General features: G+C 39.1%; 1 protein-coding gene across 2 annotated transcripts; it reads right to left on the minus strand.

The window, feature by feature from the left end:
• Positions 1-1,534: 1,534 nt before the first annotated feature.
• Positions 1,535-25,852, minus strand: LOC121940209 (protein-glutamine gamma-glutamyltransferase K-like). 2 transcript variants are annotated; one of them, XM_042483039.2, is made up of 14 exons: positions 25,748-25,852; positions 18,107-18,390; positions 17,815-18,006; positions 11,159-11,410; positions 9,093-9,211; positions 8,890-8,997; positions 8,064-8,241; positions 7,841-7,979; positions 7,555-7,747; positions 6,402-6,555; positions 6,009-6,293; positions 3,408-3,568; positions 3,178-3,314; positions 1,535-3,062 (listed from the first exon to the last, which is right to left on the minus strand). In XM_042483039.2, exons 2-14 carry the CDS (start codon positions 18,387-18,389, stop codon positions 2,903-2,905), a joined length of 2,361 nt encoding a protein of 786 aa, XP_042338973.2. In that variant the 5' UTR covers position 18,390; positions 25,748-25,852; the 3' UTR covers positions 1,535-2,902. The 2 variants fall into 2 exon arrangements, with proteins under 2 accessions (XP_042338973.2, XP_042338968.2); XM_042483034.2 differs by lacking the exon at positions 25,748-25,852 and adding an exon at positions 23,103-23,474.
• Positions 25,853-26,841: the final 989 nt, after the last annotated feature.

Raw genomic sequence — 26,841 nt, forward strand, 5'->3', positions numbered from 1 at the left:
TCAGGCACTACTGGTTTGAACAATCAATAAATCTTTGCACAAACTGTCAGAAACTGTCTCTGGAAAATTCATCTGCATGCTTATGTTCCTCACGAAGGTCTTGATCTAACAGCAATTCACTGAAATTAAAGACTTAAGTAGACAACTGCTCACCTTAGATGGTGTCTGGCAATTTGAAAAAAGCGCTCTCTTGATACACGATACCAAAAACATGCAAATCTGTTGCACTAGTAATATGAAATTCAAAGTTCAGGGACTAATAAATTTCTTTTTTTCTAGATAAAACAGCACATTTCAAAGTGGCCTTTTATTGAGAACAGCACAAGGCACACCTGTGTAGTATTCAGTATCTTGATTTGTCACACCTGTCAGCTGGATAGATTATCTTGGCTAAGGAGAGGTGCTCATTAACATGGATTTTATTTTATTTTTTAATTGTAAACCAAATTTAAAAGAAATAAGCTGTTCATGTCTTGGATCTTTAAACTTGTGAAAAATGGAAGCAAAAACAAAAATGTTTGTGATAATATTTTTGTTCAGTGTATGTAAAAAAAACTTTATGGACTGGAGACTGGCTTGTAAAGTGAGCACTCGTTACCAGCCCCTTCATTTTTTTGGACAGTATTATAGTTTTGGAAAGCTTCTGTTCTTCATCTTAACGCCCCATCGCAAACAAACACCATTCAAACAAACCCAGAGTGGCTGCAAGGTGGAGTGATTAAATGTGCTTCAACCACCTCTGTCTGGCGTGTGATGTGTTTGTGGAAGGAGAGAAGAGGATGTTTCACAGGGAGGAAACAAATTGAACTTCACTCAAACATTGTTTGTCACAAACTCCAACAGTGTAATTGAAATTTATTTTGCCAGGACTCATTTTCACTTCTGCTGTCAAAATTTTGCAACGACATGTGCACTCTGTTTGGGAGGAAAGGAGATAATAAAATAAGATATGGCAGAGGAAGCTGGATGATTTGTGAAGATACTTTGACCTGCCAGAAACACCAATTCGTGTCTATTGGGTCTCTTTGTCAGTGAGAAATCGTAAAACATTTTTCATAACGTTGGAGTGTTCTTTCTGGGCACTGTATGCACCTGTGTGCTGAAACTGCAGTGCATTTCTTTAGCCCTGCCACTACCAGGTAATCACCAAAAGCAGTCAAACAAACTCATTTTTGGGCCCTGACTGCACTCCCATCTTAATCACTTTTGCAGTGAGTACAGAACAGGAAAATCTGAGAAAAGCTCTCCTATGTTCCACTTCATGAATGCAGCATGAGAGTGTGGAAACCCTCGACTCGCTGCCTGCCATGTGTCTTAATTGTAAAGGTCATCTAATTTAAATGTCATTAACATTAACTTCACTGCTTTGCACTCATCCTTCTGAGTCCAAAGAGCCAAAACAAACAGTGACAAGAAAATATAGTACTTGACTGTCATGTAACCAAATCAAAGTGTGGCAAATGAAGCGCAATTTTTAGCAACTTAGCACAAAAGCTAACTTGCATGCATGAATGAATCCAGCTGAACAAGAACACACTTTTAACTGTTGTGTTTATTAAACTCAAGGAAATGTTTATGCAAGTTAATGCACGTAGCTGGACGCTGGACGTAGCTGTAGCTGTTTTTTGACGATACTCTTGCCGATTTGAAACCAGCTCTGTTGTTGTAGCGCGTGGCTTCCCTTCTGTCACCAGCGCGGGAGCTCCCTGCTCAACTGCTGGTAGAGGTCCACTGGACTTTTGCCAGCAAATGTGCAAGTAGCTCAGACGATTTAGCCTCCTCATGTATCGTGAGCTCTGGGTGCTCATGGTACATGAGGAGGATAATCATGTACTTTTGTAGTGTAATTTGCTTTTACTGACATCTCTGAGTCGGTAGCGGCATCCTTGAACATCAGCAGCAGACGCAGAAGGATACCTACACCAAAATATGTAGATGTGAAAGTCCACTCACAAAGCAGCAGTATGTGACCACTTGGGATGAGAGCATGTTGGTCTTTCCCAAAGGCGGCCTACGGTGAAAATGCTTCCTGTACCCAAGGGGACTTTTTTGCTGCAACAGTGTAAGTTGCTATTGGAAAAAAATTGGCTGCAAGGCTAAATGGCTTTCCTGGGGGCCCGTTGCTGCTCTACCACATACAGTTAGTGCTTTTTCATTTTTTTCTGCCTCTGACCCTCAGACAACCTCAGTTTGCCACAACTCTGCTGTAAAATAACTTCTTGTCCCTTCTCCCAGAGTGGTTCAAGAAATTGCTTAATGCTGTTATCTTTACAGTACCTTCTAATTGTTTTGCTGTTAGTCCTCCGACACGGCGGCACGACCCTGTAACCACTGGCAACCCCTGCATGGCAACCAAAGATTTCTTGACACAGGACATCAGAAACAAACTGTTTTGTAATGTCACAACAAGCCAGCAGACTCTAGGATGCATTTTGAATTATTTTTGTTCTAATAATATAAGATCATTTGCAGCAGTATTTAGATATTTAAATAAAACAATTCTTTCTGTCATCACATGGCAATGTTTAAAAAAAATATACTGTATTAATATAAATACAAAACATGACCTCAGTGTAGAGCCTGTCTTTACAAAAGTACATTTCTTTTATTTAAGCTGCCCACTGTCCAAGCTGTGGGGTTACATTAAAATGTAATGAGTTTGGTGTAAGTCAATACTGGTTTTTATAAAATCTAGAAAGTTCTGTTCCACAAACTCCACATTTTTTCTTAAATGTTTCGTGGTTAATTGTCTCTCCTTGGTCATCGGTCATTTTGAAATTCCAAAGCAAAAAAAAGCAGCACTGCAGAGTTATACAGTTTCAAAATTGAACACTATCTTTCCATAGAAATTAGATTTTAAATAGACCTCTAAGAAAGATTCAGTGTCACTGTTATCAATTGGCTATAGAGCATCGTTGATTTTCTCATTCACAATGATGTCAGTCACACCGTCAACCTGTGTGAGCTGCTTGCAGTCTAATGTAGCCAGTAATTTCCTCGGTCCCGGCAGGGTGGGGACAAAGTGCTCAGTCAGAGACACTGAGGCACGACTGCCAATATCTCTGAGGGAAGGACAGGAAATGACAGTGGCAATCACAAAAGAGAAAGACAGACAAGGTAGTTCTTTTTTTTTTTAAAAAAAAAGAGCAAAATATAAAGTATATTTTCCCTCCTCACCCATAATGAATCTTTCGAGCAGGTAGGAGGCCCAGTCCTTCCACGTGGAACTTCACGGCTTTCAGCACTCGTGGTAGTGGGTTAGTAAATGAAATCTCTACGGCCATCTTCTCTCCGACCACGGCCTTCCCGATCGGCTGTGTAACAGAGCAACAAAGCAAGAAATCAGATCTGAATTCACACCTTTAACTTCTGAAAAGTAATATTTCCTGATTAATTGTTTGGCTTACCTTTAAGGTGATGTCTGGGGTCCTGAGCCGGAAGCTGAACTGAGTGGCGAGGACCTGCTGTGTTTCTTTGACCCTGCCCGCCAGTGTCAGCATCAGGGCGGCCTGGTCTATCAACTGGTCCTTGTAGTCTTCGTACAAGAGGGTCCACCCCACAGTCTTTACTGTAGACAGAAGTTGTAGGCACAGTATGTAAAAAAAATAACTTCTTTCTTTGCCACCTACCTCATTGCTTGGATAAGAATAGTGATATTTCTCAAACATCTGTCCGGTAAGCCTAATCTTAAACCAATTTGCACACTTATCTTTTTATCATTTTTATTTTGGTATACTTAAAGTTTTTTTGTTATATTTTTAATATTGTATTTTCTATTGATATTTTATGAATAGACAGCTTATTCTTTCAGAATAGGCTAAGATTTATTTTTCTATTAAGCTATATTTTTTACTCATCTAGTGTGTTATGTGTATCACTGTGTTTTCACTGTTCCCATCAATACCTAATAACCTGCTGCTTCAACAAAATAATGTCCTAACTTGGGATCAATAAAGTAAATCTATCTGTCTGTCTGTCTGTTGGTTACAAACAACTGGCCTTGCTCCGTGTAAAGGACTACCAAAGGTACCATGAGGTGTTTAAAATTTGATGCGTCTCTCAGGGAGCCCTGTTTTTTGGGATGGAGGGTAAGGGGGTACTGTAACATATGCACACCACATTTAGACATGAATGTGCCTGCCTACATGCCAAAATAAACTATCAATGCATTCATAAAGAGATGATCTACCCCTGGACAACGAAGAAACAGAAAATATAATAACAGAAAATATCCAGAATTGCAATGTTTTCATGCTCATTTCAATGTTTCATTGTTATATCATTATGTTTTTAGGTTGTCTGTCCATCCGTTCTGTTCTTGTGAATGCAATATCTCAGCCTGTTGTTATTCCAAACTTGTCAGGCGCATCCGCACTGCCAGTGCGCTCAGCGTGCAAGCGTGACGTCAAAAGCCACCTTCCGCGTCCACGCACAGGCGGCGTCAATTGAGAATACGACCAGACAGAACTGGTCATGTGAGCATAAAATGCTGAAGACAGCATCAGGTAATAACGCTGCCTATGATGACGTAATATAGGGAACGCTAGTGGGGTGGCTGGGAGGAAGGTGGATGGGTTGCTTACTGGAGTTCACTTCCCATCTTCATGTGAGGGTTTATTTTTTACCTTGCCTCTTTTGCCAAAATCTAACTATCCCTGACTTTTTTGCCTAACCCTAACCATGGTGACAGTTCATGCTGGTTGCAATAAACAAGGATGTTCTACTTTATCCCACCATGTGCATTTGTTGACATCACCATAATGGCATCTCAGAGCACAAACAGCTGACTCAGGAGGATACCTAAAATATCATATGTATGCAGAAGGTCACTGACTGAGAGGCACCATGATGCAAATTCAAAAAATGCACTGCAGGAATCAAATGACAGCACCAGCAGCAACATGCCCAAACAACCGGATGCAATCTTCATAATAGCTGCTGATTTTAATCAACTCATCCTTCAACACCAACAATGTAGCAGGATCAAGGACAAATTAAATTTCATTTTTTCAAATTTATTTTAAAAAATGACTAATGAATCTACGTTCTACCATGTGACGAATTGGGATGTGCTGTGCTGCTTGTGAAGATGTGTGTAAAACACCCATGTTTTCACAAACACGGTTATAAATTGTAAGTGCAACTAGACTGGTTCAAAGAGGCATATAACCATGTGTTGTCAATTGCTCTCTGCTGAGAAACAATAAAAATCCCAAAGCTCAGTGGACAGGTAATGGTTTGTCCAATGGTTTGTGTTGAACTATTAAACAAACAAGACCTGGGTTGCATCCAATGACAATTATGAAAATGGCTGCAGCCTCAAATGTTGGTCTGACAGAAAGCATTGCAGAATATTTTGTTTCATCAGCTACTCTAAACACAGCACCCAATGCTGGCTGCACAGTAAAATGTTCTGGAGGTAATGCCACATTGCAAATAAACCACCAGTAGAAACACGGTATGGTGCATAAATTGTGCTCCTACACATGGACGTTCACATCAGGGAGAAACAGCAAAGTGTAAATTAGACACAAATGTTATGTGCAAGTAAACATGCACATCAGACTGATTACTTATTCCATATACAGCAAAATATATATTTATACAGACAAGAACAATAGTGGCACCATAAATTCTCCAAATTTCTCAAATGAGGCCTGCTAAAGAGCTTGTGTCTCTTTTATTAGACCCATGTTCCCCGGTACTTTGAACCCTGTTTATGTGCTGTCATATTTCTTGGCTGAAAGCGCTAAAGTGTAAAGCAAAGCAGATAAGCAAATAATCGTATTTCCCAAAATGCCAAACTCTTCCTTTAGGTGAGATAAAAAGTTTTTCCGTGTGACTATTCTTTGCAGTTTGCAGAAGTTTCCACTAAGGAAATACAATGACAGACGCACTTTTTAAAATTATTTTTGGGAGTGAGAAAGCCTCTCTGTTTACACCTTTATAAGAACACTGGGTGATAAAACCTACACATTGTTCCAACAAGATTAAAAAGCTCCTCTCACCCTCATTGGGCAGCAGATCTACGTCTGCTGTGTCCTTTCTGACTGTAGCCTTGTGGACACCGGTGTAGTACATGACTGCCACCTGGCTGTGCAGGATGAGCTTGCGTTCCTCTGAGCTGCTGTTTCGCAAAATGATGTCCAGCTCTGCATTTTTTCCCATTTCAGGACCATCACCATCCATGGTCACTTCCACAGAGATGTCCTCTGCTGTGGGAGGGGAGTAGGCCTCTGCTTTGGAGCCGTAGCTGCATGCTGTTTCCACAGCAATGCGCTCTGCCTCTGAGCCTGAGAATAACATGAATGTTGAGTTAATTCAGTAAAGATTTGGTATAAATATATATATATAATAGGAGTTTTGTAATTGTGAGTTCATGTGATTTTGCTTGATGATACCTTCGGGGTGTTTGTAAAGGTGTGTGATATCATTGCGTTCATCAGAGCCGACCGCCTTTGTGCTGATGTAGTGGCCCACCGTCTTTTTCTCACTGTAGATTTGACTGAAGGTCCCATCGATGTTCTTCTGCCAGTAGATTTTATCACTGTTTACCTGAAAGTGCACAGATGACGAGCAAGAGCAAAAGGGAGTTAGAAAATAAAAAAAACAGATGGGAGCTGTCATGCATCGCTTGATGCATGCTATTCGGCTTTGGAATAGCACAACGTACATGGATAATATGTCAAACAACATCTGGGAAATCAGTTCACTCCTGTAGGTCAAGTACGTGACAAAAACCTAAATTTTATTGGGTGTTTCTCCTGCATAAATTTTGAAATTTTTTGCAAGTGCTGTAACTTTATGGATGTGCAAGAGTGCTCTTAAAGAGATAGTTCACTCCAAAATCAAAGAAACATATTTTTTGTCTTAACTGTAGTGCTGTTTACTAATATAGATCGTTTTGGTGTGAACTGCAGAGTGTTCGAGATATTGGCCATAGAGACATCTGCCTTCTCTCCAATATAATGGAACTAGATAGCACTTGGCTTGTGGTGCTTAACAGTAATGTTTCTTCCCAAAAATCATGACGCGGTTACACAAGAAAATCCACAGACCTTGTTGTGTGCAGTTTCACACAACTCTATGATTTGCAATTCTACTGAATTTTACCTGCGCATCACTGCACAGAAGGAAGCGTGCATCTACTCATGGAAGATGTAAATGTGAAAGGGGTGCTCTTAGGCTGACCTTTGACGTTAGCCAGCTCAGTGGTGCTTCGTGGGCTGGCGTGATAACAGTTGGCAGGTGTAGTGCGGTAGAAAGAAAAAGTAAAAAACATAAAACTGTTCTTTCCCATTTCAAATGATATTTTTCTATCTTTTTTCAGAAGTTTTCCTTTGGTACTTTAAGCACTACAAGCCAAGTGCCATCTAGTTCTGTTATATTTGACAGAAGACTGACATCTCCAAAACTCAGCAACTCACACCAAAACAGTCTAGATTGATAAATAGCACCAAAGGTAATTAAAATTAATTAATTATTAATTAATTAAAAATATGGATTTTTGATTTTTCTGTGAACTTTACCTTTAAACAAAACTATTCTACATACCTCTGCAAACACAAACTGAGCGTCATGCTTGAGGTAGACCTGGCCGTTGCGGACAGCGGTGAGAGAAGCTGGGCCACAGCGGAAGGTGCCCTGACTGGTCTCTTGAGGCGTTGCGTCGACAGCTTGCCAGCCTCCGTTGCCTGCAGGCAAGTCAGGACGAGCCATCCAGCAGTCGTTCCACACATGAAAATTCCTTCAGGGAGAGACTCGAAGGTCAGACTTAATAAACTATAGTGTGAAACATGTCATGATAAGGCAGCATCACAATGATGGTGACAGGACTTACCAGATCGAGTCAGTATTGAGGTTATCTATAGGCTCCAGGTTCTCGTCCAAATATATGTCTGTTGTCAAGGAGACGTCTGTGTCATGAGCCGAGCAGTAGTTGGTCACAGTGCGATTGGGGATGCCTAAACACCGTAACACTGGAAATAACAGTCATCGGTGAACTCCTGTCACACACATCACATACAAAAATCTGAAAATAAAAAACAGAAGAATCAGCTGACCTGTAGTGACGACACCAGCAAAGACCCAACACTGGCCATACTTAACGGGGTGTCCCCCGTTTTCATGGTATTCCTTCAGGATTTCCACACTTCCACTCCAAAATGATGGATTGGTTCCACCCCAGTAGTCCCCTGACCAGTCTCCCTCCAGGACACCACGGTCATCAAACGAGTTGATCTAGATCGAAAAATATTTTTTTTATTATATACACTCCAGGGTTTTAAGTTATGATCGCAGTTCCTGGAAATAGAAATCCAGGTGGATAAATAAGGTTAATAAATCCCTTGTATAACAACGTATGTTGATAAACATCAACATTCTTGAAATACAGAGAATTTATGTTAGGATTACTTGACCCAATTAAATATTTTATGAAAATGACAAATGAAATCATTTCAAATAATTTCTGAACAATTTAATTATTATGGCAATGCATCTACTAGTTGATGAGACATTTCCTCCCCAAAATATGAAAATATCAACCTCATGCTGGAACAAGACAAAAGGATCCTCAAAAATCAATATGACTCATCCTCCGGGGATAACGAATGTCTGTGCAAAATTTCACTGCAGTAGTGCATATGTAAGCATTGCAAAGTTTATATGGACCACTTTGTACTGGTGCTCAAAAAGGAGAAAAAATCCATCAGTTTAGATGCGCGGCTGCTGCAGGTATCCTGCAGAATCACTGCAGTGCTGTGTGGAAACTGTCATCATGGCCATATTACTGAGCTGGGTTCCTATAATGCTGGTCACTGCAGCACATTATCAAGAAAAATATGATATATGTCTGATGTATGTATGTATGATATATATATGCCTTACCATAGCTGAGATTACTCGCACCACATTAACCGGGTCGCCCCAACCAGACGGAGGAGTCCCACTCTTCTCCAGGACAAACAGACAGACAGCAAGAATCCCATCATCAAACTGAAAACAGAAATAAAGAGAAGCCAGAGAGAGCCAGTCAGTTTGCACTGCTCAGTTTGTTTACCGAACACTGAAAGATCACACAACACACTCACCTGTCCATAGTTCCATGTCCGCTCTGCAATTTGGTCCTGTGTGCCGTGGTAGATTATTCCGACATCATTCAGGACATATTCCTGCCTCTCGTCTTCGTTATCCATGAACACTGTGTCATCTGACAAAGACCAAGGAAAAACATCTTCAGAAAATGACTTTTCATTTTTATTTCTCTCTCTTTTTTTTTTTTGGTCAGTTGCAGATCTTATATCTGCAGTATATAACACACTTCATTGTGTTAAAACCACAACAGACAAAAAAAAAGATAGTTCTCAATATAGTGTGGTACAAGAATAAGTCCTAAAAGGCAAAATGAGGAGGTATTTTTGCACTTCAAGTTCCATCATCTCAAATTCAATACGTTTTTTAAATGGTTTTTGGTTAAATGACTGATATAACATTTCTTGTAAAGTTGCTCATTGCCATCTTATCTTCCTGAAAGAAATTGGGCCAATTTACTTAGGTTTTAAAGGCTTACAAGAATTTCCGTTTTGTTCTTAGACATAAACTGCGTCGGTAAATACCCCAGTCACAAATTTTGAAGTCTTTACATTTCTTAAAAAATGCAGTTGTTAACTGTGAACACGGCTTTACAGCCTTATTGTGGTAGCAAAATGAAGTCGTGCCACTGTGGTGTCACTGGTTACAGACTAACATTAGCCGTTTACGTCTGGGTTATGAATGATGCCAAAATTGTCTAATTAGGTATTATAGGGGGCAAAGTATAAGAACATGTGGTTCTTTTGAGGGTGATTCTCTTAGAGAAGTAGTTCAGCATTTTTAGAACATAGTGGTTTGCTTTCTACAACAAGATGAGAAGATTAATGGGCCTAACTCACTAACTGTTCTTAAGAAGTATTTTTCTTATTTAAACCAACTAATGCAGTTTTCATAAAGTTTCTGACAATCATCAGTATTTTCATTTTAAGAGCATGTAAGTGTCAACATGTTCCTCCATTCAACAGTTCCATGCTATTATAAGGTTTAAATTATAGTATTTTTTTCATTAATAGTATTTCTTGATAATTAGAATTCATTATTTTGCAAATTATGTTCTTTTTACATAAATAAACACCACAATCACACTTCAATTCGCCTTGATTAGGATAATTTGGAAGCATAGCATCTAATAATTAGTGATTAATCAAACTATTTGTAGGCCTAAAGTAGGCTTGTTTCTGTTTTGGTCTCATATTTGAGATTAAACCTTTTTTTTTCTTTTACTGTATTATCGTGCACCTCTCTCAGTGTTCACTTATTTTATATCCACTACCGATGCTATTCAATTTGACAGCCTGTTTGGCATTCACTTCCAGCAGAAGTACTTGCAGAAGCAGTCATATGATGCCTCAACAGAACTATTGAACTGTTTTTTTAACATTTGTTGTTCAGTGCTCCACCCAATTTACGCTTTTGTTCGGGCATTATTGACCTAATTCTCTCAACTTTCTTTTCAGTAACTGTGTGTGCACACGGCTTTGCAGTCTCATTTCCTTTAATGGGGAGTGGCTGGGTGTTTTTCTATGCTAACTAGGATCAACTGGCAAATGTTTTCAATTTAGAAGAACAATAGAATTAATCATTATGAGAACACAAAGAACAAGTTTGCTGTTTAAGAACATGTCATGAATCCGATGCGAAATGGCAAAAAATGGCTTGCACACTGCAATTATCAATTATTTAATGCAATGATACCTGAAGTCCAGTATGTGAGCCATTTTCTGCCTTTTTACTTTTCATGTATTTTTGGTTCAGCGCCTGCTCCAAGTTTAGTTCAGATGTGTGTGAATACATTTGCGTATGAATCTGATGTAGACCTTTCTCAAGAACAAGTTAAAGAATAAACATAGAATTAAATTTGCGAATGAGGCCCAATGTCTCTCTCCGTCATAAGACTACAGAAAAAAAATCACTTATCAGCACCTCTACAGCTGATGTTTTTTAATCTTTACTGCAGGGTTATATGACTGTATTGTAAGGTGTTTTTTGTTATTTTGGGACTTGAAGAATATTAATCACAATGTTTTAGAGAATGTTTTCTTTTTTACAAAAAACCTATGTTTACCTTCACACCAGGGATTAAACAACAGGTAGATGTCATTGGCTGGATTATGTTTGGAAACAAACTGGCCGTGTGTAGAGGTTGTTTCCACTATGAGCTGATATCGGCCGATGACCGCCGTGGGAGAGGAGTTCACTGACAGCTTTATTCTTTTGTCGTCTTGTTTCACAACAGCAGCCTCCCAGCGATCGTCCTCCAGCTCCTCCACCAGAGGGATGATTACGTGGGTTCCCTTTGACACTGTTGGCTGTGGTCCTGAGAGCATAAAAGGAGACACATGATGGAATATAACGTGGAGGTTATTGTTTATGCATCATGCCCGAACAGAAGCACAACAGTTTTCAGTCACACAGTTCTCAAACAATTGTCTCCCTCAATTTACGCCACACCTGCATTCCTACCTGGTGGAGTATGTTTGAATAAACAGAAACCAAATGAGAAGGATACAGAACGTACTGTCCTGACAAGATGTCCAACCACACACACACACACACGCAACATGTCATGACAGCATTTGATCTCCGTGTAGCTGCACTATAAAAGAAATCTGGCAGCAGGTTGCTGTTCAGCTACAGCTGCTGCTCTGTCTGTCATTAACAATGCTGCTGTAGCTGCAGGGCTTCTGCATCCTGGGTATCAAGAGAGATACCAAAATTCTAATTTAAATCCAGGGATTTGAATTTATATCAGAGATTTAATATGCAGACTGTTTTCTGTGATAAAGAAACTCATGATTCCCAACATTAAAAAGCTTTTTCCCTTCAAAGTGAGTGTGGAAAAATACAACCCTCCCTGGTTTTTGTTTCACCCTCTATCCTCACTGGGTGTGACCTTGTCTCTTTTTTTGCTGTCTAACGTCCTCACAGAATCGAGTCACTATGCTGCAATTTCACCATGAAATGTTAACTTGAAAAGACTGAGTACAGGATGTGTGTGACAATGACTACGTTTACATGCACACTGATATTCCACTATTATTCTAAACTGGACAATATTTTGAATTTGATATGCATAATGTAAACAGCAGAATTAGCCCCCCGAATTTATTATTTTCTGCTTAATGCTGTGTTCACACTATGAGCAACACAGCAACAGGCTACAATTGTAACACCTTCACCTTCACACACCTTCACATAACTGCCTGGCTTTTGGAAAATCAGACGTGAACATTTTCATCAACATTGCGTGTTGTTTACTAAAACACTACTGCTGTTATATTGTGTAACCTGCTGCTGACTGCCAGGCGGTCAGCTGGGTAAGTATGAAATATCTATTTCATTGACAACCTGCCTAACTTTGTGTTAGTTACAGTTTCTACGAGGTTTCAGAAATATATTGTTATGCTGTAACTGCATCTTTCAACCTTTTATTAAAATCTACATTATGATACTTCTGATTTATCTCTGCGTCTGTTTATTGCTGTTTCTTGTTGCTTTAGCTTCTCTGCATGTCTGCATGTTATGCTTAATTGTGTGCTTAGTTGCTTCATGTTGCGTGCATGGCTATTTGTGCTGAACACTACATGTTGTTGCTGTTCTGTTGTTTTGTACCAGCGTTCTGCTGTTTCTTGTTGCTTTGCTTGACCTCTGTACTGTCTTGAGAATTCCTGTATGTTATTTCTATAACTGTCTTCATGATGTCCTGCTATCACTGTTTTGTGATTTTTCATTTTATAGGTTTTAAAACATCTTGCCAAAGAACTACAGTTGAAAATTAAACATATGGCTAATACTGGCACATTTACAGAAATGGTGATTAATGTGTTTTGTCCTCATAAATAAAATAAATGAAATTAAATGATTTTCATTTTCAATGGAAGCCAGTGACATGAAGCTACAAAGGGAAGTTTGATGCTTTGAAGATATTTTATGATCAAATACAAACTTCAGATGATGCAGTTGAGGTGCTCTTCTGCAAGTAGAAAACAAAAACAAATGATGTTAATGACATTAACAAGCGCTTGAACAACAGTTAAAAGTGACTCGGCAGTGGCTGGTCATGTTGTTGTGTTGCTGCTTGTACATAAAATGTGGGATTTGCTGGTATTATTCATGTTTTAATGAAGCTCAGCATAAGTCAGCATCAAAGTCTTTCCCTTTTATGTTTTATTCATTCACACTTCTCCATCTCACTCTCGCCTCTTCCTCCAATAAGCTGCTTATGGGTGCTCGCTCTTCCAGTTAACTAAACAAAATTTGATATTTATCAGCCAATAATGTTGCAACTGTCAAACTTCAAGTCTTTTCTCCTCTCTCCTGCTGTCAGCTTCAATTTTAGCTGGATTCATTGCACCCTCCTTCACCCTATTCACCTCCAGTCATTGTATTCAGTGCCTCAGGTTGAGTTCATCAAAAGCCTCCTCACATCCAGATCCTCAGCACCCTCTTCATCTCATCACCACCACGTCGAGACTCCGCGGAGGATTCTCCTTTCTACGACAGCTTTACCGCCCTCCCTAACCCTTTGAAACCTGAAGCAAGATCACTTATGCTGCTTTCAGATGCCTTTCACAAGTACTTAAACTTTTGAACTCTGTGGAAATAAATATTGTTTTTTCCAAAAACGTGGGAAAAAGGCAATGAGCCACTTGGTAACAAATATTCCACAAATTGAGAAAAAATGAAGTAGGTTTAGAAAACTAATTTTAAAAAGCTAGGGAGAAATCTCTGGGGAAAAATGAAAAATGCTATGAAAAAATTACATATTTAAAATTCTGTTGTGGTACTATGTCCGGGTACATTAATTGGAGTATCCATGTAATCAGGAACATTTGTGGAATATTTCCCTCCAAAAAAAAATGATAGCATACATGCCACTGCATTACGCCAACCAACAAACTGAATTTGTATGTAGGTGACTTCGTGTCATTTCCTGTTGTGTCAGAATCATGTTAAAATTCTACATGCGCACAAGAAAATATAAATAATAATAGCCAGACTTCCATGAAATTCACTCAGCATGGTTACGCTCCCCAGAGGATAAACCCTTTGGCCGTGTTCAGTTGGAAATTTTATAATTTAGATGAAGCCAGTCTGTTGACGTAGCAGGAAGCCAACAGCACAACACAATGCGGCAGCCCCCTGCATTGTTTTCAGTCTAAATATGTGCTTAAAGCAACAGTTTGGCATTTTGTGGAAATACGTTTTTTTGCTTTCTTTCTTTGCTAAATACATGACACAGCCAGGAAGTATCTGCTCCTGGCCACGCTCGGGCACATGTAAGACATCAACAACATATCTCATAATCTATGAGGCAATACATTCACGCTCCCAGAGGGGGATTAATCCTTCGTTTTCTCCTGTCATGAGTGCCTTTACCCCCTCAGGAACAACTTTACATTTTCAGTCCTGCAACAGGTAGGACTCTAACAATAGCAGAACTGCCAGTGTTCATTCAGTGAGGTGTTGTTAAAACTGCAGCCTCTCAGAGCCCTCAGGGGGCTTCAGACTTTGAAACAAACCTGAAACAACAAAGTCAGCTTGTTCAACTTTCATTAACCTTCACTTGAATTTCAGAAACAATGCTCATGCTGATCAACAGTAGACTGGGCTGTGTTTGCTTCACACTGCAGGGCTTGCATTTCAGAATACATTGTTTGGACTGCTTAGGGCAGGGATACTGAAGTTACAACCCGCGGGCAAAATCTGGGTGCTAGGTGGCCCCCCAACCATTTTCTATTTCACAATTAAAATAAAGTGATTCTCCCTGGGAATTGTTTGGTACTTTTGATAAATATAAGGTGCCAGAGTGCATAAAACTGAATTAAAATAGTCATTGATCCTAAAACCGTCTCATAATCCTAGATATGTCTTAAAATCCTAGAAATATCCTTAAATCCAAGAAACGTCCTAAAATTCTTGAAATGTCCTTAAATCATAGATTTGTCATAATATCCAAGAACCGTCATAAAATCCAAGAACCGTCATAAAATCCAAGAACCGTCATAAAATCCTAGAAATATCCTAAAATCCTAATGGGCCCCTGGCCTCCTGTCATTTTGCAAACGTGGCCCTCAAGCAAAGCAAGTTTAGTATCTCTGGAGTAAAGGGTATGATAGACACTGCTGAAAACAGTTTGAAGTTCTATTATGAAATTAAATATCTACCATTTGGAGAGTGGTGGCATGACTTTAAAAAGACTAAAAACTGGCTTTTTTCCGCAACTGTTTTTGTCCTGCTGCTTATTTCTGGTGTGGCAGATGGCTTTTTTAAATACTGGACGATTATTCATGATCAGTGTTGGATTTTTTTGCTATTTTCCATTGCTATTCATATAATCTCTCGTCTCTCAAGGAAACAGAGTATAATTGTGGGGGGGAAAAACAATTATCTCTGGTTACTTTCTTTGCAAAATAGCAACCATTAAAGAATGCATGTTTCCTCAGTGTTAAGCTATGAGCATAGGGTAAAATATTCGTTTCTGATATGAATGCAAAGCCTTTTTGTAAAAGAGACACTGTAATTATTCTCTTCAAGCTTCACTTGTTATCACACACAGCTATAATTGTAGGATCTATATTGGTCTGTGTCCCCTCTGCTTTACCGTACTCAACACAATGAGAGAGGGAGCATTAGTGGCATCGTCGACAGCGAATTGTCGGCACACTGGATTTTTAGTTGGAGCTGGACTGAGGACTCGGCATCCGTAAAACGCTCTCCCTGGAGCATAGCAACCAGAACTGTTACCATAGCAATAGTCACTTAAAATCTCTCTCCCTCCCTCCTCCCTCTCTCTCTATAAATCTATCTCACTCACAAATGCAACAAAATCTAAACTCTTACCACACACGAGCAGCCAAATTACAGATTGAAAACGCAAAAATAAAAAGCTAAACTTCTTGCTGGTACATGTTGTTTTTTCCCACAAGCCGTCAACCCCTCACCTTCCTCTCGTTCCTGTGACTGCCTAGAAAGAGGGAAGTCTTAATTATCATGTGCAGCTTTGCACGGGGTTTCTAAGGGTGAGGCTGGATTGTGTCCATCCAGTTTCACACTTGGCCTCTTAAGCTCAGAGGCCAGTCATGTGGGAAATTCATAAAAATTAAATTAGTATTCAAAAGCATGACTGCTGCCTTGGCTGTTGTTGGAATCATGGTCTGTTTTGTTGTTGTGAAAATTCCCATTTTTATAATGTTGCCTTGGTGTCTGATTAGAGCTCTAAAACATGATAACACTTAATGGATCTTAAAGAGGTATTTCACTCCTGGAAAGATGGTCTTTTAGTAAAACTAGGATGACAATAGAAAGAACCAAATACTTTTGAAAGTGTTGCTTTACGGCCAGAAAAAACAGAGTGCACTGTGCAGCTCTAGACCAATAAAATGCTCCTGCTGGTGGGCAACGTAAAGCAAACTTGTAAGTGTGAAATCACAGTAGCCGGCTGGCAAGAAATAGTCTCTTATTACAGTCAAACTAAACCAGCCCATTCTCATTCTGCCGATTTGTCAGTGCAAGAACTGCAATACTGCTGCCAACCAACGGCAAAAGCCACCTTTTGCGTCTGCATGATAAACCGCCGGACATTGTTAGCTGTGAATACGGCCTTACAGAACCGTTTGTGGTGCTACGATACATCGCCGGATGGTTGGACGCCACCTGCCCTGGCAGCATGATACACGGACAGTTGGCGTCAGATCAGAATGCGGCCAGATGCGACCTGTTGTGTCTGCATGATACGCCACTGGACGGCGTCAAGTTGAAATGGTGGACGGATCCAACAAACCCAACATTTTCATTCGGGAGTCTTGTGTTTTCTTCCTGTCTGAATATGATGTTATTTGGGGGTTTTTTCTACACCTTACCATGTGCTCTTTTTTGCCTAATCCATCTGGGCCAGTATGTGCATTTGTTGATGTCCTGGCTTTGGTTGCCATGTGCTTTTTTTGCGTAAAAATAACCAGGTGCAGCCTCATCCCACCATGTGCTAATGTTGACATCAGGATAGCAACATCCTGGAAGGTAAAGAGCAGATACAGAGGGATACCTAGAGCGTAATATGTAAGGGCAAAAGAGAAACTGCAAAGCGCAGATATGTCACAACTTGGGCTGAGGACGCGTTGGTGAAACAATGGCGGCAGACCTGGAAATTATCCTGAATTACACTTAAAAAGCAAGTGAAAATATGTTTCTGAAAACAACTGAGGTGAGAATTAAGCGAATCAGTAACAGAATCTTGGTTTATATTTGATCAGTGCTGCTTAGTTTTACTGTTTGATCTCAGTTTTTTGGGCCTCTGTTTTCACAATTTCCACCTCCTGTTCACAACCTCTTGCTCTCACAGCCAAACAGTGCACTAAAATGTGTTTCCGAGAACATTTTAGGCCAGAAATCTTAGGTGGAGCAATATAATCTTGATTTACATTCAATCAGCACTGCTTAGATTTACTGTTTGATCAGATTTTGGCCCAAGTTTGAAAGAGAGAGAGAGGTAGGTCTGTCTCTTGCTCTGCACTATACTTTTAGTGTATGGGTGGCGGGAAAGACAAAAAAAAAAATGCAGAAATACAACCTATAGTTCAAGCATCAGTCCTGAGATCCAGCGAAACTCTCATACCACCCACACTGTTTTGATACAAAACTAGTTGAAAATCTGTTAAGTATCCCTCTACTGCGGTACTCAAATTCAGCAGCCACACTGTGTCTGTGAAGCAACAGACTAACCTGTTTTAAGCTCAAGGTGAAGCTTGTCATTTGTTGGGCTAAAAGGTCGAGACAGAGTAATCCACATCTGGAAATTCTGCCCTCTGCGAATAATAAAATCATCACTTTGGTAGAGGTCTGTGTGGTGCTCGGTGCGGTTCTCCCCTGATTTGCTTTTCATCAGGTCTATCGATTGCACTTTCAGGAGGAGCTCTGTGAAAACAAAAACAAATATATGAAGTCTATCACACCGGCTGGCATTTACTTAGTTTGATAAATAACACAATTGCGAGCTCTCTGGGATGACAGTTACCATCAAGCTCACTGTCACCGGGCTTCTCCCCATTTATCCCGTCCTCCTTTTCCGGCTCATCAATCCCTGTCATCAAAGTGTCTGTAATGTCATCATCATTTGGCTTTGGACAGCAGCACGGGCAGACCTTACGCAGCCACCGCCGACAAGCATTTTCTTTCTCAGCTTTGTTCTCCTCTGGCTCTTCTTTTTCTTCCTCTGTGTCCTCCCCAAAGCCGAGAGTGACGGATGGAAACCGACCCACTGCAGATCTGTTTCTGATTGATAGTGTCTCGACAGGCATCCTGAGGAAAAAAAATAAACACAGTGAGGAAACTGGGCCTTTTTTTTCATTGATTTTGCATCGGTTTCCTAAAGGATAACACTTTTTTAGTAGGATTTAACACCCCAGTCTTTACACTTCAGACTACTGTGCATATTTTCCTTTCGGCTTAAAAACATAATTAAATTACTAAATAAGACTAATCATAACCCTCTGAAACCTGAGCAAATTGGATTGATTTCTTTCCAAAACATAAGAAGAAGGCAATGAGCAATTTAATAAAGATTCCTGTGTGCTACACCAAAAGCCACAGAGAAATTATTAACTCCTGTTTAATGCTCGAAATCTTAAGTGATGAATTTATTACAGCGGTTCACCTTGTCAGACCACAGCCCTGTCTATAAGAACTCAAGCCATCAAATAATTTAACAGCTCGCACACTGCAGGGCTCCAGCGCCCACTTATTTATTGCACCTCGGTGACATACTGACTGCTCTTCACAGTGCCAGCATCTTGGAAAAAAGCTTTTTTTAAATCTCACTTCATGTGATTGCATCATGTGATTGTATGTGTATCTACGAATGTCAGCTTCAGTCTGATGAAGGGCAGTTGTGCTTGAAACGTCACAAAAAGTAAATATTGTTAGGTTTTGATGCAATTGAAACGTAAGTGACTCAGTTGGTTTGGTCAAGGTTGCACTTTGGTAGAAATTGGAGAAAAGTCTCAATCCATTACTCTTTTAAATTTTAAACTTTAAAATGTTAAACATTTATTTATTATGTGTAGCTATATTCTAGCCTTTGTGGGATAAAAACCCGTTCTCAGATCAGTTGCATAGGAGTAGTTGCTTAAAAAAAATGTATGTGCGTAGACATGAAGAATTAGTAACGCCAAACCAAACCCATCCTGATCCAACTCTTACATGAAATGTAACTAAACCCAAACAATTAATGCTCTATATGTCTGTTTGTTTGTAAAGTATCCTTATGTTCATTATTGTTCTTGCTTTCTTACTTTTATCCAGTATCCAATCCAAAGTCATTGCTTTGTTGACTTTGTATTTGGTAATATGTACATGCTAAATATTGAAGGGGTTAAAAATGTGACATAAAAAATGTTAAAAAAAAAATCATCTTCAATTCAGTTTTATCTATAAAGCCCATTATCACATATCATAATTTGCCTCATAGGGCTTTACAGTATATGACATCCCTCTGTTCTTAGACACTCACAGCAGCTAAGGAAAAACTCCCCCCAAAAACCCTTATAATAAAAAAATTGTGAATACTTTACCAATAACGACACAACAGTCAATCAGAGTTCAATGTGAAACAGATTTACTGTGAGTCTCGAACATTACACACGTGAATTGAGCTGATCTCAGGAGCAGGCTGACCTATCCCAATATTAAATTCACTTTTTAGCTGTTCACATTCCTCCTGTGGTTCTTGTTAGCAGAGCCCACCTGTCGTTACACCTTCTGATCACTACTCCCTACTTCAGCCACCATTATTTCTTGAACTCAAAACACACTCAGTGTATCAGCCTCATCTCGTGAGCACACTGACATCACCTGAGTGCAGATACACAAACCAACTCGAGGGCAGACTGAAAAACCACACGTCAACTTGTACAGACAGCAGAGGCACCACCACTATTTTTAGCTCACATTTAGAGTAACAAAATAAAACAATAATTCTCTGTTTATTAATTCCGATTATGTTTTTTATTGAGACATTTGGTTAAGTGAAGAATAAATAAATATCTCTCACTATTGATTACTTCAAACTTTTGAAACTATAGCTTTATTTTAACTATTTCGCTTAATTTTAGTTATTTATCATTATTTTTTTAAACTATTTTGTCATCAAACCATTATTTTTTAGATATTTGTTTGAAGCATATGTCCCTACAGTAGGCTTATTTTCTTCTAAATTAAACCGTTCACCCATTATATCTACTTAATTAAAATAGGCCAAAAAAAAAAAAAAAAAATAGATTTACTGTCTTGTGGTCATATGCCTCCACGCACCAGTCAATTAGTTTACATCCATGTTTGTTAAAAACGTAGTGTCACCATTTCAGTATCTGTCCAAACCTCTCTCTTTTAGAGTCTGAGTTAGGATGTTGAGTAACAGCTAGGTTTTTTGTTTTTTTTTGCAGAACACCATGATGTAACAATGATGTTGACCTTTAACCTTCTGAAAATGTCATCACTTCATCATTTCATCCTATTAAACATTTGTGTAAAAATGTTGTCATAATCAGCAAATTAATTCTTGACTTGAAGCCAAAAACAGTGATTTTAACCACCAAATTCTAATCAGTTCATTCTCGAGTCCATGTGGAGGTTTGAGCCAAATTTGAAGTAATTCCTTCAAGGTGGTCTTGAATTATCAGGTTCAAAAGAATGGTATGGAAGTATTTATGGTCAGGTGCACGGACAAAACATAACAAAGATACTGATAAAGTAAACAGGACTTACAATACTGTAAAGATATATTAACAATGTAATCTATTATAAAGAAGAACTGATTGTGTCTTATTTGCATGACAGAGCTCATTTTTTTTGTGAGAATAACACAAAATGAAATCGGATCCCTGAATATTGCCGCTAAACAGAGAACAAATCATACAATCATCTTGAATTGTTCATTTCAGCTCTGTACACGCAGAGAATAATTCCTCCTGGCATCAGGCAGGAAGGCTGCTCCACTCTGTGTTACCATCAGGACACATCTGGAGCTGATTCACTGATACTGAATTAGAATCTGATTTATTCTGTCAGTGAACGTATGCAGGAGGTTCTCTGGGCAAGTGAGCACATGCTCTGATTCACAACTGTGCTATGAAACAAATTTCCTGTGTTTTGTATAACGATCAAAAGACCATGCTTTGTCACCCCAAATAAAGTCACATTACCCTGAGAATCCAAGAGGAAAAAATGACATTCTGCAAAACCTAAGCAGGGAAGATGCCTCAAATCCATCTTATTTTTTTATTTTCTCCCTCTAGTCATTTCGTCTCACCTTCACTCATTCACTCTGATCTGACCTGCATCTTTCAAGCAATTCCAGTTTTCATGACACACAACAAAACCACTGAAAATCTTTCCCCACACACACTTTGTCAACAGTGACTATTAGGTGGCCAAACAGGTTTTGATGAAGCAATAGCAATAGACTGTCGATGAGTTCACTCCTGATTCAAATTCCAAGTTGAGACAGTGAGCAAATCACAAAGAGACACTACAGGTGAAGGAACGCCTGCTTCTCCTTTCAGCTCCAGGTTGTGTGTCACACTTTTTTTTACTGCTGACAGACGAGACAAATTACTATGTTAGATGGAGGCTTCAGGGCATTTCTTCACTCACAAAAAAGTGTTTTAGTGCAGCAACTGAAAGTAGGCTATATAGTATTAAAATAAGTACGGTATGCTCCCAAATCATTCTGTAACCAGATGAAAGTCACGAGGCAATGATAGATGGTGAATAAGACTGAGAGGATGATGATGAATGATAGCAACTCTGTGACACTGTACTGAAGCAAAGCAGAGCTTTGTGCTCAGTATGCTAACATGCTGTTTTTTAGCAGGCATTTAACATGTTCATCACATATGCTACGTTTATGTGATGTCAGAAGGTCGTAGTTTCTGTGTTTGGAAGTCATTTTTTTGACTTCATCATGTTCATGTGCTTTGAGGTTAAAGAGGGAACAACATGGAAGCTACAAAAGAAGATGCGTTGCGTTTTAATGCTTTGAGCATTTAAACGAGTTATACATGTTATATATGATATTGTTGCAGTAAATCTAGTGCACTCGACGTGGACAGCAGTTAACTTTAATACCATGTTACACTATATGTGTATTAATAAAAAGGTTTCTAACCACTGACCAAACATTAACTTTTTCCTGCCATGTTTATGCATTTATGACGTCAAGCCCGCAACCCGTGTTATCAAACAACATTGTTATCAATGCTATGCTTGCCTGGCATGCTTTATAGTTAAAGGTTTGCTTGCTTAGTACGGCTAATAGATGCAAAAACTAAAATGGGAAACTATTAAAAGTAAATGATAGCTTCTAGGAACAAGATATATATATATATATGTGTGTATATATATATATATATATATATATTTTATTATGTTTTTTTTTGTTTTTTTTTACCGTCAACTGTTGACACTGTTTCCATGCTTTTTACCATTTCTGCTGCCCTGAAATGTCACACAAATGTCACAACTCAGCAACTCAGGACTCATAATTTCCCACTCATTATTATGACTTTAGAGGGCCATGTTTGTGCTCGTAAATAAGCTAAATAATATATTTCTGAGAAGCATGTGAAGACAGCATTCAATTTTAGCTGCAAATCCCCACAATGATTAGAACTTGGAAGCCTCAGTAGGTTGTGAAAGTTTACCGCAGGGTTGGCCCTCCAAACTGTGTACAAGTGAGAATGAAATCCACAACAGCAACCTGCCTCAGTGCCAAAAATACACAGAACAAACATTTAAATGCAAATGGTGTTTTTTGCTTACATTTTTCACATAACCAATCCTTTTTATGCACACATAAGCCCTCTCTTTCAATTTTTCGTCCAAAATTTGTTAAAATCCAAGTCAGTGAGCCCATCTCCTTTTCAGAGATAAGCAGGATAATACATGGCCTCGTGTTGTAAGGATCTGATCACAATACCAAGCTGAAAACATCCCACTTCTTGCACCATACTCACCAGACATGTCACCCACTGAGCCTGTTTGCGATTCTCTGGATTAGTTTGTGCAACAGCGTGCTTAAACTCCTGCCAATATCCAGCAACTCTGCACAGCCATTGAAGAGAGTTTGGCCAACAGTCCACAGGCCACAATCAATGATCTGATCAACCTTCTGTAAAGATATGTTGCACTGCATGAGCCAAATGGTTTTCATGCACATACTGACTAACTCTTTGTGGTATCTGTGACTAAAAAATACATTTCTGCAGCATTAGTCATATGAAATCCTAATTGAAGCCCCATGCACACCTGTGATGAAACGATGCTGTGTAATCAGCATCTTGATATGCCACAGCTGTTAGGTGGATGGATCATCTTGGAAAAGGAGACTGATTTCAACAAATTTATGACAAATGTTGAGAGAAATGTATCTATACTGAGTGTCTAGGACTCAGTCCACCCTGGGCATGGCCTGTTTCCTCCTCTTTCCTCTGGTAGGAGATGCAGAGCAATTAAATTCAGGACAAACACTCAAAAAATAGCTTCTTTCCCAAAGCTGTCACTTCATTGTAACCTCTCCTTCCCTTCCCTCTCCCCACAACAACTGAAAAAAGCAACAGCGGAGAGCACACCCACATACTTGCACTAGCTACTTTTTACAGTTCCTATTGTATTTTTAGTGTTAACTTATTTGTGTGTTTTTATTCTTAATTTATCTGCATTATTGTGTGTTTTTGCCAAACTTACATTTGTTGTTTTTAACAATAACAATAAGGAACATGCAAAATGGATGTGAAAGGATGGAGCAAAAAAAAAAAACGTGTTACATTTGCATTTCACATTCAGGGAGTTTAAGGCGAGTGACTTTGTGTAACTGTGCTCCATATGGTTGAGATTACAGTCTGCCTGCAGGGTATCTCAGATCCAAAGAAGGTGCAGACCCACACAGATCAACAAAACACTTTCACTGCATCCAATAAATGAAAATGTTTGCAATGCTGTAAACTAACACAGTGAGATGGGGAGCCCTCATCGAGCTGCACAGTGGCATGCTGTTGATGACAGGAAGCCCGATAGCTGAACCTGCAATGACGTGAGATTTCCGTCGCTTCATCATTTGCTGAGCTACATTCCAATTACTCAGACTTTCTGTCTCTCCGGACTGTGGCATAAATGTGCAACTTAATCACAAGCAGATCTAGAATATTTGGTCAAATGAAGTCACTCCCATGATGTCAACAGCAGAACCAGACTGTGCCAAAATGCTGTAAAAATACAACCAAATTCAAATGGTAATGTACTTTTTTCTCCCAAAATATAGTAAATCTCTGTAAATCTTTAAGCCAGTATTAAACTGTAAACCTTATATTCTACTGTTAAACACTGCAATATTTTCAACTGCAATATAATGTTTAAGTCATTTATGGTATTAATACTGTAAATAATAAGAAGCTGGCAACCACATGTCATTCAACAGAAATCTACACCATAGACATCCTTGAAACCAAAATTTGACTTGATTTTTTTAAGTGTTTAAGTGTACCGAGTGCAGGCGATGAGCAACTTAAAAAAATAACAAAAAGATGGACCCCAAAAGGTGCTAATAATTATTATTTTATATTTTTTTATTTTTTGTATTCTCCCAGGACATTTCATGTGAAGCTGTGTATTACTTTTTTCCCCTGTTTTTGTAAGAAATCAAACCAATTTGCTCAATGTTTCAAAGGTTTAAATGCTTGGGAGAGGCACAAGAAAACTGATGATGATCCAGTTTTCAAAGTGTTATTAACAGTAATTTGCTGAAGAAGTTATTAACAATATTGACACTGTAAAATCACAGTAGGATGCTGACAACTACAGCTGCTTGTAGTTTACGGTAATTCTAAAAGAACATTTGTTAGAGCGCAGCATGTTAATGTGCTATTCATCCATATTTTTCTCCAGGAGGGTGGTGATCCAGTGAAGCATCCCTCTGCTGGACTCATGACCCGTTGCCTTGAGGCGGCTCATTTCGAACCACATTGAGGGAAACAAAGGGATCTTCACTGGTGACTTCAGAATTAAAGTATTCAAAGTGTTCAATTTAACACACCAACACTGACTCTGCGTTTGACCCTGAGCCAAGGAATGTAAATGTTATCACATCAGTCTGACAATATTGCTGTAAAAAATTGGTTTGCTGTACTAAATTAGACATGAACTACAGAGATGTGGCTGCTTTTGGATGAAAAATAGTCAATATATCCCTTATTTTTGTAAGAAAATGACCCCTTCCAGTAAAATATTGGGATGGAAAACAAGTAAATAATATATTTTATAGCTTTCTAATGCAACTGTGAGTGCAGAATCCATTCAGGCAATGGACTGCCAGTTATAAAAACACAGTCTTGTTAATCATGCATGAAATGGCACTCAGTGAACTTTTAGACTATTATTTGCATAATCCTGGAATGATAGCAAAGTGGAAACACAGCAGTACTTTGTTCAGAACTCTCATTTTCCTATAAATCAAGTGAATTACTTGGGTGTGAAATCCAGCACTCTGTTTAGGAGAAAAGTTTTAATGAGAGTATAGTTAACAACTTTAAGTCATAAATCAAAATTTTCTCTAACAGGCTGTGCGTATACAGAGCTGCATGTGAAACAGCTGGTTCAAACTCACTCAGTTCAATGGTAGAAGAAATGGGACTGGAGGAGGAAATCTTCTCTTCGCTGTGTCTTTGTGTTTCACAGCCTGTGACTTCAGACCTCCCTTAAATACTTGTGAGCTAAGACAGTGAGGGCACGCCTATCTGCTGCACAGACTGCAGTCAGATATTTTCCAAAAGCAACAACTGAAATCATCTTGGTAGAGAGTCAGTAATCACTCACATGCATGTACGAACAGCAACAGTAGAGGAATTGGACCAAATCCTGTCGTCCTTGTCCTGAATTCATTCATTTATTCACTCATTCATTAAACTGTACACTTTATCACACTCCATTTACAAAGAACCGCTCTCAAGGTTACTCTCACAAGCAATCAGGGCCAGTAAATCTGCAGGTTACTTTTTTTTCAATAGAGAGAGAAGGAATGAAGGTTGCTCATAGTAGGAAATACAACTGGCTACATATAGTAGATAGGGGAAAATGAGTGCTGGTAAATATCTATTGAAATAAAAATAAGTAAACAAATTTCTCTCTGCAGACATTTTGACCTGCCATAGTAAGAAAGCTCAGGTGAAGTTACAACAAAAACTCAACTCCAAGGCTATAATCACCAGTTTTACATTGGGAAATGACATACTGTGAAATACTGTGACATTTATTTTGACATATTATGTATACTCGCATATCCACATGCACGCAAGACCAACGACAGCTTGTGGTATATGCACTCCAGTGTTTACATGCTACCCCGAAGCCTCCCTGACACACAGCAGTTTAAAATCTGACAAAGGGACTTGTTGCTTGCTGCTAACTCCACATGTCTCTGTCTGTGTGGGGGAGGCCTCTGGGTAGCATGTAAATACTGGTGCATAGGAGAGCAAAGCTCCTACACTAGGAGCTACAGGCTACAACAAGGCTAAAAACAAGGTGCAAGTGGCGTTTTTCAAAAGAACTTGGCACGTCGGGGCTTCATGATTCCTTCTAACAAGATGTATGAAGACATTTTGTGGTTTTATTATGTTTTTTTTTTAAACGGTTGATTCTGGGTCAGCATTTGCTTTAGCTGTTTGGGAGATGAAAGTAATGCTCTTTCCTCATGAAACTCGG

This window comes from Plectropomus leopardus, chromosome 5 (genome assembly GCF_026936395.1).
Source record: "Plectropomus leopardus strain MGB_pleo_1.0 chromosome 5, ASM2693639v1, whole genome shotgun sequence".
NCBI lineage: Eukaryota > Metazoa > Chordata > Actinopteri > Perciformes > Serranidae > Plectropomus > Plectropomus leopardus.

What these genes read in the sequence shown, in the direction of transcription:
- LOC121940209 (XM_042483039.2), bottom strand. Translation starts at nt 18,389, where the DNA reads ATGCCTGTCGAGACACTATCAATCAGAAACAGATCTGCAGTGGGTCGG. An exon ending in TGCTGGTGTCGTCACTACAG is followed by an intron (nt 7,980 to 8,063) that starts GTCAGCTGATTC and finishes TGTTATTTCCAG; the next exon opens with TGTTACGGTGTTTAGGCATC. An exon ending in CTCAGTTTGTGTTTGCAGAG is followed by an intron (nt 6,556 to 7,554) that starts GTATGTAGAATA and finishes GTGCACTTTCAG; the next exon opens with GTAAACAGTGATAAAATCTA.